Below are 12,192 nucleotides of genomic sequence, written 5' to 3'. Positions count from 1 at the left end.
ATATATATAGGGATCGTTTGTAGAACCGTGAAAAAGTTTTATTTTCTAGGCTTACATCATATGATTATAACGTATTAAACTCATCGTAAGATTTACACGATACGAACATTATAACTAGCGATCACTGTGATAAAAAAAAAAGAGAGTATGTATAATAAGAAACGTTATATTTTATCTATCACGAATCTCCTTCAACAATAACGTCAACGTGGAATCCACCGTTCCGGCTGACTTGAGTCTTCGTTCCAGAGCTTCGAAGTCCGTTCTTTCGAGCCACGTTGGCGGATCGCTCTCCCTCGACGGCAAAGGACACAGCAGCCTTTCGACAGCGGCGCACAATCCGCACCACTCCCTAAATCCCAGTGGTTGCGATACGTCTCCTGTCACAGACTTCATATAAGATCGTTGTTCGTCCGTTAATGCCTTGCCGACCACTTCCCGAAGAGCCTCTTCGACGTCGCTCGGTGAAATGCGTCGCGCGCTGTGCAACGCCTCTTCGTTAAACTTATTAAATATTCGACCGAATATCAGCTTTCTTCCCGACGTGATGTACGCATGCTTGCTGAGATACTGAAGCGACGTTAATCCTGTAACGATTACATCGTCATGAATGAATTCTAATCGATGAGATAAAATAGGTAAAAAAATATACGGCATATATATAATGTATCATAAGTTATAAAATACAAAAGTTTAAAAAAATAATAGCTTGCAGAAACGTCTTGTCTAATATCTTTTACTTATTTTAGTAGAATCACATTTTGAAATATCGATACACATTTGTATATCATACAAAATAATAATAATAATAATAATAATAATAGATATAAACATACCACGAAGACTCTGACTGTCGAGCAGTTCAAATCGCGCCGTTTGACGGGAGAATATCCGGGGAGCGTTTTCCACCGATGGACCAGCACTAGTTTGACGAGATCCGCGCGAGTACGTATCGCCTTTCACCCGCAACGCTTCCTCTAGTGCAATCCGTCTCTAAAACGAATTGATTTATAGACAAAATGTTTACTGGCTGAATTTAGATCTACCTGTTTACCTTGATTGAGAATTCCGTCTCCACCTTGTCACGATCTAGCTCTCTGCACAAGTGCTTCAAGACGTCTGGCGCGAGGAAACTCGGAGGCATCGTGTGACTCGTTGTCTGCGCGGGAGACGTTCTCTTGGGAGACGTCGAGGAGCCATCGACCTCGCCGGTGTTTACGTGAAGCCTGTTACGGTTCATTAAAGAGATCATTCTTTTTCTAAATGCTCAATCGACACTTCCCAGGTAGTCAAATGCTGTGAGTTTGCTGCCATGTTCCCAACAAATTAATGCATAACTAATTTTAACAAACTCGGGACAAGGTGAGACAGCATTACCCAGATAGCCAAGCGTGATAGAGCATATTGAGCAAAACTAATACATTGCATGTGTTTTCATATATTTGCTGTTGCTGACATCGAAATAGAACACGTTACAAATACAGCTACATGATTGCTTATAGATGCAATCAGTTGACGCAATTAGTTTGCTCAATCAATATGCTCTATCACGCTTGGCTATCTGGGGTATAAATAAACATATAGGATTATCGCATGCAGATGCGTATTTTTTTTGCGGATACTGACGACGATCGCCGTGATCCATCCCCGACCTGCGAGACCTGTGTCACCGTAGGCTCGAGCGGATCGCGAACTTCCGTTTGTTGGCCGTAAGTCGAATCCCTCCTACACTTTCTTTTACGCAATCGCTTTCCCCGTCTTCGTGTAATTGCCGGTTGCTGCTCGCTGTCGGCCTCTTCCTCCGCGTTTCGAGACGAGCTCTTTCACCGATAAGCGACGGTACAATTTTTTAAGTGACAGAAAATGTCCAACGAGAAAAAGGCGGCGCCATGTATCTGCCTCATCTAAGGAAAGAAATAGACTTACCGTTTCGCATTTTTCAGCGATAGGCGAGGGAGGTGACGGAGGAGGCGGCACAGGCACGGGTGCCGCTAACGATTGTTGTGGCCGGGAGATCGGTTTGCAGACAAATATCTCGCTTTTCCGAGGCGTAGGCGGCAGTTCCAGTGTGAGAGCGTGCCAGCTGAAAGTCTCATTTTCCTAAAACCCAGACAAACGGCTAATAACACCTTCGCGAACGAACTCAAATAAAGACAAACAAGAGTCGCTTCTAGCTTGATCGCCGCTCCAACATGTAGAAACGTTTAAGCATTCCTTCAGGATTACAGGATCTACTCATGGAATGTCTGCTCACAAACTACAATTCTACGGTGTGCTATTACATAAATTAGTTCGAATTTTGTTATATCCTACATCTAGTATTTCGTTTAGATTTCGTTATATTTTCATTCTCTTTGTATGCCTATCTTTATTAGTGTGCTTGTAGTGGATTTCTATATTATTTGAACTATAACAATTACTATTTTTAGGTCGCTTTATCGTTTCCTCTTTGACGGGGAAATTTGGAGCGCGCAATAAGCCAATCTGTCTACGGCAAAGGCCGGAAAAAAAGGTACCACCAGCGGCGATAAATCGGGGTAGAGATTCTGTATCTGACACCGACCACCTGCTGATTCTGCGAGCTCGTCCGGAGATCCAGGACCAGGGTGGTGCGCTCGCGCGGATTGCAGGTCACCGGCAAATCCTCCTGGGCCGGGCGGCCAGTTAACGCCGTTGGGCCGCTGGCGAGCGTGGGCGCCGGGGTCAAAGGTCGCGAATCGGTTTCCGTGTATTTCCGGAAGAGCTCCTCGGGCACCGCCGAAGCGGTCATCTCGGCATTGTAACCATCACCGCCGCCGCCGCCACCTCCGACATTTCCAGCCGTGGCCTCGCCTCCGCCTCCGCTTGCGCCCACTGCCAGCAGGCTCGTCCGTATCATCTCCATCTCCTCCGGCAGTAAAAGAGCTTTTCCCTCGGTCGCCTAATGAAAAATGTATCGTGAAAAAATGCGCGAGTGTCGCTGGGCGACACGCCGAAATTTGTGAGAAAGATGATAACAATTTTTCCAGTTTTTTCCCCCTATATATAGCCTTCGTAAAACGGTTGTTTACATTATAGCTCTATTACTCTGCATTAAGGTACAAAGTGGATGAGACATTGGAGTCTCGTATTACTACTGGGACTTTATTCCCTGTAAAAGAAATATGTATATAAAATTACTCGAACAGGAATTAAATGTGTTTACACATTTAAATTTTCAAATGTATAAAACAATGAATTTTACAATTAATTAGAGAAATTGCCATTTAAGGTCTTGTTAGGCTGGTAGCCTATAACAATAACGTTCTGTGAATTCATAGCAATTTAAAATGGCAATTTCTCTAATTAATTAAACATTACGTGTCCTGGTACAATGAACATATTTTACTCTTGTTTACGTAACTTTTGACATATATCTTGTACAGCGTCACATCCGTCTTTTCTATGTACGGCGGATGAAACTTTTTTACCCATGTGTCCTTAGCGCGTCGAACCACCTCCTTCGCCTCGCAATCCGCCGGATGGTTGCACAGCACCGAGCAGCCGTAAGGATAAGGATTAAAGAGGCCGGCGAACGGTCGAAGGGCGAACGGTGCTGCTCGGGTACAACCCGATAATTCCACGCTCTGGATATATATACGTGATCTTTGAATAAATAAGGACAGGGGCTGACGTAAAGGGATGAAGCCGAGCGCACGTGTGGCGCCCGCCTCGGTTTCGCTAATATAGCTTCTTTTCTTTTATCTTCACCTTGGGCTTCGGTCTGCGAATTGGTCGAATTCGCGCGGACAGGAGGCCGGTCGCGCTCGCCATCCCAGGCATTCCGTTCCGCGTTCGCGATGACGGGGTTTAATCTTTAGCACCTTGCGCGCAAACGAGCCGCCCCACGTCCGTTCGTTACTGCCTTGGTACCTTGGTACCACATCGGCACGTTGCTACGCGTGACCGATGGGTCGATCGCGGAGAAACTACGGCTCGCATTCGTGGTTACGCGATCACGTACTTGGCTTCCCTAGTATTATACCTAATACTTTACGCTACATCGACAATCAACTCCCCGTCTTCCCTGGAAACTTTAATTCCCCCCCCCCCCAAAAAAAAATGTCGATATATCCATACAAATCAGCGAGAAGCGTTTTATCGCGGAGATTGTAATATCGTTGCCGCAACATTAGAATGTCCGTCCTCAAGGAAATTGGAGAGTGGTGGTTGTTTAACAAATTTATTGCCTTTAAACAGTTTAAACGATACTTTCGCAATTTGTTTTCGTAATCTACAACAATGGCCATTTAGATCTTCATCTGCTCGTTCAGCCATGGATTCTCCTGCATGTGTCCGGGATACTTCTTCCTGTACTTGAGACCGGTCACGAGGGTGGAGCTTTTCGGGAACGCCGTTTTGCCGTTGAACATCGTGTCGGTATCTGAGATAGAGAGAGAAGAAAATTATCGCCGTTTAAGCGTCGTTAAAAAGTCGTTCGTAAAAGTACGCCGTTGTAAAAGCGGCGCGGCAAGTCTATAAATTCCGCGGGACGTCTCACCTGGATGGAATCGATGATAATCCTGTTGGATGTGCAAATTCTTGGGCAAATCTACTTTGCGCAGCGCTTCGTACGGCGTCGTGCTGCTAACCGGTGTTGAATAAAACCGCTTCAGGTCTCCTACGCATGCGAGATTCACATTTATTCATTGTCAATTGATCGATCCCTCGTGTCAGATTAGCGCGAAAAGTTCGTCGTTTCTCATAATCGAGCCTTGTATTAATAGGAAAAAAAAGTTAGAAAAGCCAAGTTTGAAAAGAAGATTGGAAGATGGATCTCTAAATAAATGAGAAAGAAAAAAGTTGGAAAGTTCGCCAATTTCGCCTCGATATTGCCAGGATTCTTTTCTACGATTGACAGATACGACGAACCTTTGACGCTTGCTTAATAAGGAGAAACTTTTTTTTTTTACGCTAACCGATACTCTCGATAGTGTAAAGCAGCGAGTTCGGAATGGAATGCTTAAATTCCCCCTCGCAGGCGACGAACAGTTTAAAGCGAAGGACAGGATCCTCGAGTTTCGTGCCGTCGTTTTGGGGGATGGTTTGACTCTCGCAGATTCTCTCGATCCTCTCGGCCGCATCTTCCGGGGGCTCGTAGGCCTTTTGCGGCCTTAGAAATCTGAAAGCAGGATAATTCTACATTCGCGACTCGATCGCGCCTCCTCGCGATCGTATTTAAAATTCGGCAACGCGAGATTTCTCGGTGTAAAGCAATTGTCGAATAATTTAGAGCCGTAAAATAATTCTCCTCGAATTTCTTATTCTTCGCGAATGATGTTTGGTACCTGTTGAAACGACAATCTCGTGAATCTCGAAATGAGGGATCCCTCATTGAGTAGGACGGAAAAGAGAGAAGGGGGGGGGTGAAGGAAGAGTTTTATTATTTGTGTCAACGAATGTCCTCGTCAATTCGACGATTTCCCATCCGCGAATCGTGACGTTTGTTCGGACTCGCGCCGAATTTTTCGCAGTCCGGGAAAGATCGCTCTCCCTATCTTTCTCGCGCGATGAAATTCGTCGTGACGCGCGAGAGGAAAGGACAAAGGACAAAGGTCCTGGGAGGGGGATGGGGGATGCGGAGGAAGGAGCGGGGAGGAGATCGATGCCCGTTCGCCATCCGGTGCTGCCACCGCGCGCGGCTCTCCCTCTCATTGGACGGCGGTGAAGATCGGCGCGTCCGGGTGCCCCGCGCCAAAACTCGCGAAACGACGCCGACACGGGCTCGCTTTCGTATAAACAATAATCAATAATCAATCTCTCCCCGTGTATCGCAGGCACCGCGCGGCGCCGATCGCGACCGCCTCTCCCCTAATGGGCGCGTCGACTCTCGAGGAGGATCGCTCTCGTCAGCGATCGTTTCGCATCTAGTCCGAAGAGTCACCTTTCGTCGATTAGTCTGCCTGTTAATTGCGAGAAGGGAAAGATTCGAACGGAGAGTCTTTCCCGCGATTTGATTTTCTCGCGTTCCCGGAGTCGACGAACTCGATATCGAACCGAATCGTTTTTTCCACTCTACGACTATTGTAGTTGCGACATTTCGCGTAGAAATAAATCTAGATATTCTCTCCCCCGACCCGTCCCCCTTCTCTGCCTACCGCCCTACCCGCCTATCTTCCGCTTTTGAAAAACTCGACGCCGATTCTCGCTCGGTTCTGATATTTAAAGGAAAAAACTCACGCGAGAGACACGAACGTAAAGAAACCTGACGACAAAAACACAAACAGAAATGTAAACAGCAGGCGACTCGACAATCGCGGTCGAGCATCATTTTCTTTACTCCTTTTTTTTTGTCGCGCTCCGACTTTAAGATAGGAGCGGAGCCAGCGGAGGTCGAACTTAAAAGTCGGAGCGGAGCGTCAGGAGCGTCAGGAGTGGTACTCACACAGTGGTACTTAATTTTTCGAAGGACGGCGACACCCGCGCGCCGACGAGACATCGCGGGTCAATATCACCGCGTGTCTAATCGGATTAATTAGAATAACGAAGGCAACCCAACGAAGATAACAATGTGGTCGATCAAGCGGACTTGGGCAGGAACTTCAATTGAAAAATAATCGTCTGTAACCGCGCGCGAAATCCGAGACATCGATAAAGTGAAATTCGTGGAAACAAAAATCGTTTACTTCTCAAACAGGATATTTGATTTTCAATATTTGTATAAATAATTAACCGCGTTCAAACAAAGGGGAATTCACATCGATGTGGAATAAAACATCATTAAAAGCTAACGGCGAACCCTAAGAACAAATCATTTTTGAATTGCAAATCCGACATTTCCAAAAGGGGAATTTGTCCTGTGAAAAAACACGTCGCCCCCTTTATTGACGAAACGTTCGATCCCATAATCCTCGGGTGATTAACCGAGATAAAAATTTTCCCATGGTTTGGCCCGCTCCGGGTTCGATCGATACCCTTGACATAGCTGCGGTCGCTCTTTTTGCAATAAGGTGTAGCGTCAGCTTGAAAGGTGTAATTTAGTGGATAAGATTGTATATATGGGAATCGGTTTACTTGGTGAAATCGATCAGCTACTTCATCGGGTATCGCGTCTCGTGGCAGACCGCTGAGATCAAGGCGACGGAGCGTCAGGAGGGGGGAAGGGGGAGGGAGAAGCGAGGACGCTTCGCGCACGGCCCTGAGGACCTGTCAGATTCGCCGGGCGATTGGCCGAGGCACGGGGGAGTGGTGGTAGGAACGGTTAATATGGCTGCGGTGCGGCCACCGTTAGTCAGGCAGCGCCGCGACGTAAGGCGAATTTCACCGTACGGGCCGTACGGCTACGGCTGCGCGACGCGAGGCGTTACGGAGTCGTGTCGGAGGCGAGCAGCGCGCGCTTACCCGCGGGCGGCGAGCGATTCCCCGGCGGAGTCGATCCGCGCCTTCACCACCACCCTGGTGGCCTTCCCTTGGCCGCTCTTGTGCCGGGCGATATCGCGACGCGTCGCCGCGGCCGTCGCGGTCACCTGCGAAAAATGAACGACGTCTCGTTAGTGACGCGCGTGCTGTCATCGCCCACGAGCAGCGGGTGACTCTCGCGCGCGCGCGCGCGCGTGCGTGCGGGACGCGAGTGGCGCGTGAAACGACGCCCGGGAGTGATGGAAGTGGTGCGCGTGGGTGTCCGGGTTATATCGTAACTCACTGACCGTGCCGGCGGCGAGGATAGCCGATGTACTCTTCAACGCGCTGGCGAACGAGCCATGCCTGATGAGCGCCGCCATCTTTTCCACGCTCGTTGTCGTCGTCGTCGTCGCCGTCGCGGTGTCAATAGCGGCAGCAGCAGCACCAGCACCGGCAGAAGCAGCAGCGGCAGCAGCGGTGGTGGCGGTGGTGGTGGAAGTGGTGCTGGTGGTGGTAGCGGCAGCGGCAGCAGCACCAGCGGCAACAGCGGCGGTAGCCGTCGACGGCAACTAGAACTGCGGCAGTGAGCGTTAGGGGGCGCACCCGGCAGTTGCGCTTGTTGTTTCCCATCCGCCGCCCGCCGCCATTTTACGGTCGCCATTGAGAAGTGAAAACCCTCCTAAATGTACGGGTCCGAGTGAATAAAGCCGCGGTGTTTGCCCGCCCGTAGCGCGAAATCCCCTCGTGCGTGCGGGGATAAAGATCGACGAACGGTGCCGCCGTTCGAGTGTTAGACTAAATGAGTGTACGGCGTACGATGGAGAAGCCATGACGCATCCGTCGCATCAAACCAACGGCGCCAGCCTGGAGGACTGCCACACGAATTTCTTCGCCCTGGTGAGTGATCGTTCGCGTGAGTGCGCTCGCGCTCGTTCGCGATTCCGCGTCCGATTCCCTCATCCCTGTTCCGATCCTGCCGATCGTCCCCCCGGGATTCGACGGTCGAATTTCCGCGAGATTCGAAACTTGGGCGAACGCGGAGGCGATCGCTGGAGAACGGGAGCGAGGGCCCCCCAAGGTGGCCGCCGCTCTGCCGCCGCCGCGCCGCCGGCATCCCGCGGCTCCGTACGTCACCCGTCGCGACGACGCGAAGACGCGAGGACGAGCGACCGAGCGAGCAATCGAATGAACGAATTTGTAAGAGCGAGAGAGAGAGAGAGAGCGTGTGCGTATGTACGCGTATGTGTGGGTACGGCGGACCACCGTCGCGCCCCGAACGTTAACCTATATTCGCCGCGGCGACGTCGCCGTGGCCGAATGTCTCATCCCCGTTTCGCCGTTGTTGACGTCGACATCAATGTCAACGTCAACATCGTCAATATCGTCATCGCCGTTGCTGTCGCTCGTGCTGCTGTTGTGTACCGTCGGAGTCCTTCCCCCCTCCCCGCCGCCCGTTGCTCCGCGGCGATCCCGTGCGTGCGACATACGCACGCACGTACGTACGTACCTACGTACGTGCGTACGTACGCGTGCATTAGTGAGATTTGAAGTTTTGTTGTGTCGAGCCAATGTCACGCCTGATTCACGTCAGCCGCCAAGTATTACGGTACGTTGTACGAGACGGAGAAAAAGAGAGTCGACGAGCGAACGTGCTTGCATGCGAGTGAGCGAGAAAGAGAGCGAGAGAGAGAGAGAGCAAGAGCAACGAGTGGGAAGTGCGAGGAAGGGGAGGAGAAGTGACCGCGAGAGAAGAGCGGAGAGAGGGCGAGAACACAAGCAAGCAGGCAGGCAGGCACGCCGTGTTCCGTAGTCTCGCTCTCTCTCCGTCTCCCTCTCGCTTTCTCTCTCTCTCTTTCTCGTCCTCGTAATATCGCGCTCGTACCTCCGAGTGCACACGGCGAGAGATACTCGATTCTCGGTATCGGTCGCACGGGGTCTTTTCCAACCGCGAAAATTCCGCGGAGAGAATCGCGTTCCCGCTTCCCGGACTCTTTTTCGCGAGCGCGCGAGAAGGAGAAGGAAACGGCGGCGGCGCGAGAATGGATAGCGGTGATCTCTCTTTCTCCTTCCCTCCCTCTCTCTCTCTCTCTCTTTCTCTCGTTTTCTTTCTCTCGCGTAACATTCCTTTCGCCTCAGCGACTTGTCGCGAGGGAGGCAACAACGTGCGGCGTCTCACGTCGCGTCGCGTCGCGTCGCGTCGCGCCGGCCGCCGTGGCATGAAAACTGTGTCAGGCGATTTTACGAAGTTCGCTCCTCCGCGCGTATAGCGCGACGAGGCGAGGCTTCGCCTCACCTCGCTATATACCGCCGTGTTCGCGTTTTCGGCGGCCGCGATTATTTCCGCGAAGACTTCGGAATCGCGAGATTGGAGCGCATGCGAGATTGGTTGTTACGCGTTCTATCTATCTACCTACCTGCCTGCCTGCGCGAGAGAAGGCCCTCTTCGCGCCTCTCTTCCCCTTCTTGTTTCAAGCGCTATCTGCGCTATCTCTTTCTTTCTAGCTCGCTCATTTCGCGCGCGCGTGTGCGTGCGTCTCACGTATACACGCGCCCGCACGCACTCGACGCACAGGCTTAACGGCGAGGCGGACGCATTTTTCTGCCGTTCGTTGCTGCATCTCGCGTTCCCACCAGAGTATAACTAAACGTCACTGCGAGCGGACGACGCGCTTTCGTTGTTTTCGGAGCGCGTCGCACCTTCGGCGCGTTACGATTTACATACGTTTTACGTTGCGATAGCTGTACGACAAAGTTGAGATCCTTTCGAGCGTTCGTTGAAACGGCGATTGGAAATGTCGCGAAAGAGGCCGCTCGGAGATTTTACAAATTTCGAAAGTAAAATAGTCTCACGTATATCTCTTGCCTAAAAGGTAGTTGACACAAAACAGATGACAGGTTGAAGGTACACAATGACCGGATACTTTTCTTTTCTCACTAGGGACATCTCGACCATTCATTTTTTTTCTCCAGAAACGTGCGAATTTGGAATATATCGTAAAGAATACATATCAATTTGCGAAATAGTAGATGAATTCAAGGACGTATATATAGATAAATGAAACACAAATATGAAATGTTGGCTGTAAAAGATAGAAAAATTTTTTTTGGATACGAGCTATTACAGAAACATTAATAAAAAATGTTATAGAAATAAATATATCGATATCAGAGATCAAAATATGAATATATGAAAAGTCGGAAAACTAGGCCAAAATAATGAAAAATGGAAACAGAACAAACAAGAATTTTTCTAATGACAATATTTAATAGGGTAAGGAGTAAGGAGGGGCTATTTGAATCAGTTAAAAAAAAATCAGACAAATTTTTAAAGAGAAGGGAGCTTTTTGTCTCGCTAATTTTTTATCCGATTTTTTTTTAACCGACTCAAATAATTCCTTACCCTACTTATGAAGATAACCTTCGATATAGACGCAAAATAATCGCCGATTAATATTAACATAATTTTATGAATTATCTGAACATAAACTTCGTACGAGGAATAGATAACGTCAACTTAAATCGTGCATATTATAAAATTATCGGAACTGAGAATTTTTTTTGTGAACGGTAGCAAATTTTTTATATTCGGTTTCGGGCGAAGAATTGTTATGAAACACACGAAAACACACACACTTTTTATATGTTACAACTTGCAATATGTCACTTGTCGCAGAATTTAACTACAAGACGATTTTTTCGCATGTAGTGCGACTCGATAAAACGAGCCGTTGAAAACATTTAGCGTGGAACCACTGATAAAGAAATTGCTCGATTCTTTTTGCGACGGGATTGTCGCGCGACACGTGCCCTATCATTCACTAACGGTTGATATTTGTTGTGCTCCGAAATCAACAGCGAGCTCGCGCGACGATTGCGTGTTTTCGAAAGGGAGGGAAAAAAAAGATATAGATACGTTCGCTCATTCGCATATTTCACATTCGCGAAATTTACGCCTGTAACATGTACATTTTTTACAATGTATAAATGTAAAAAGCCGACAGAGATCCGTTAGTTTTATGCGGATGCTCGGAGTTGCGCTTTAAACTGGCCGCGCGCCGTTTCATTGAAATTCCGACGAAGCGGCCGGGCTTTTGGAGCTTTATGAAAACCGCGCCGCGAGCTAATTCGGCCCGTCGGCGAAGCTGCGAATGTATTTTATTGGATTAAACGCGATATAAACACACACGAATTTATTTTAAAATCCAGCGAAGCTGTGTTTGATCGCAATGGTAGCGCAGCGGCTATTGACATCCCAATTATTTTCTTTATGCCGTGCGAACATGTGCATGAGAATTAACGATATTTAATTAGATGCCAGTCACAAACCAATGACTCGAATAATTATATGGATGAAAGGAGAAGCATTGTGAAGCTTTCGTTGACGGATAGATTGTGCATTAGCAAATTATTGCTATCGTGTAAACGTCCCTTCGGTCATAAGGTTTTACTTTCAATCGTATCTTTGTACATTCGGAAACTCGAAAGGATAATAAATTCACGTTTTCGTTTCTTCGACACAAATTAATTCGCGTGGATTCGTGGAACGCGTGCGGTCATATATACATATGCCGCCTAATTAATATTTACATACGAGTGTCAGAAATCGATTTGCATAAAGTCGCGACGCCGCGTTTCCGAGTAAAGGAGGCATAATTAGTCGATAATTTTTAGAGTTTGTTTAGAGCTGATTAGCATTCAATAAGAATTGTAATGTACGATCCACGTGTCGGGATTGATGCGTCACGATTATTTCCTCCGCTTTTATTCACGCGACATAAATATTTTTTCCCGGCGTCTTAAAGTAAACGGAAAACAACTGCATACATTACGGCA

At 48.4% G+C, this 12,192-nt stretch overlaps 4 protein-coding genes and 2 long non-coding RNA genes across 9 annotated transcripts in view; 3 read left to right on the top strand and 3 right to left on the bottom strand.

The window, feature by feature from the left end:
• Positions 1 to 153: 153 nt before the first annotated feature.
• Positions 154 to 3,276, bottom strand: LOC112456573. The gene is made up of 6 exons (XM_025019214.1): positions 2,564 to 3,276; positions 1,927 to 2,100; positions 1,627 to 1,820; positions 1,055 to 1,226; positions 837 to 993; positions 154 to 587 (listed from the first exon to the last, which is right to left on the bottom strand). The coding sequence occupies exons 1-6, from the start codon at positions 2,882 to 2,884 to the stop codon at positions 172 to 174; spliced, it is 1,434 nt and encodes a 477-aa protein (XP_024874982.1). The 5' UTR covers positions 2,885 to 3,276; the 3' UTR covers positions 154 to 171.
• Positions 499 to 1,129, top strand: LOC112456575. The gene is made up of 3 exons (XR_003040986.1): positions 499 to 638; positions 825 to 945; positions 1,041 to 1,129. It is a non-coding gene; the product is annotated as an uncharacterized LOC112456575 (long non-coding RNA).
• On the top strand, positions 1,224 to 2,656 carry LOC112456576. Its single transcript, XR_003040987.1, has 3 exons — positions 1,224 to 1,298; positions 1,944 to 2,270; positions 2,430 to 2,656. It is a non-coding gene; the product is annotated as an uncharacterized LOC112456576 (long non-coding RNA).
• A 46-nt stretch (positions 3,277 to 3,322) lies between the features above and the next one.
• On the bottom strand, positions 3,323 to 3,922 carry LOC112456574. Its single transcript, XM_025019215.1, has 2 exons — positions 3,730 to 3,922; positions 3,323 to 3,605 (listed from the first exon to the last, which is right to left on the bottom strand). Exons 1-2 carry the CDS (start codon positions 3,799 to 3,801, stop codon positions 3,336 to 3,338), a joined length of 342 nt encoding a protein of 113 aa, XP_024874983.1. The 5' UTR covers positions 3,802 to 3,922; the 3' UTR covers positions 3,323 to 3,335.
• Positions 3,923 to 4,185: 263 nt separating this feature from the next.
• LOC112456595 (39S ribosomal protein L50, mitochondrial-like) lies at positions 4,186 to 7,827 on the bottom strand. The gene is made up of 5 exons (XM_025019256.1): positions 7,665 to 7,827; positions 7,360 to 7,484; positions 4,938 to 5,140; positions 4,520 to 4,639; positions 4,186 to 4,402 (listed from the first exon to the last, which is right to left on the bottom strand). Exons 1-5 carry the CDS (start codon positions 7,737 to 7,739, stop codon positions 4,269 to 4,271), a joined length of 657 nt encoding a protein of 218 aa, XP_024875024.1. The 5' UTR covers positions 7,740 to 7,827; the 3' UTR covers positions 4,186 to 4,268.
• Positions 7,828 to 7,861: 34 nt separating this feature from the next.
• The window catches only part of LOC112456593 (mediator of RNA polymerase II transcription subunit 13-like), a 31,616-nt gene continuing 27,285 nt past the window's right edge, over positions 7,862 to 12,192 (top strand). For all 4 annotated transcript variants that reach the window (XM_025019247.1, XM_025019249.1, XM_025019248.1 and 1 more), the window contains exon 1: positions 7,862 to 8,256. In XM_025019247.1, coding sequence (XP_024875015.1) covers positions 8,188 to 8,256 — 69 coding nt within the window. In that variant the 5' untranslated portion in view covers positions 7,862 to 8,187. The remainder of the gene's footprint in view (positions 8,257 to 12,192) is intronic.

This window comes from Temnothorax curvispinosus, unplaced genomic scaffold (assembly GCF_003070985.1).
Source record: "Temnothorax curvispinosus isolate PA1 unplaced genomic scaffold, ASM307098v1 QBEX01006981.1, whole genome shotgun sequence".
Classification (NCBI taxonomy): domain Eukaryota; kingdom Metazoa; phylum Arthropoda; class Insecta; order Hymenoptera; family Formicidae; genus Temnothorax; species Temnothorax curvispinosus.
The sequence above is the reverse complement of the archived record's forward strand: the minus strand, read 5'-3'. Positions and strand labels throughout refer to the sequence as shown.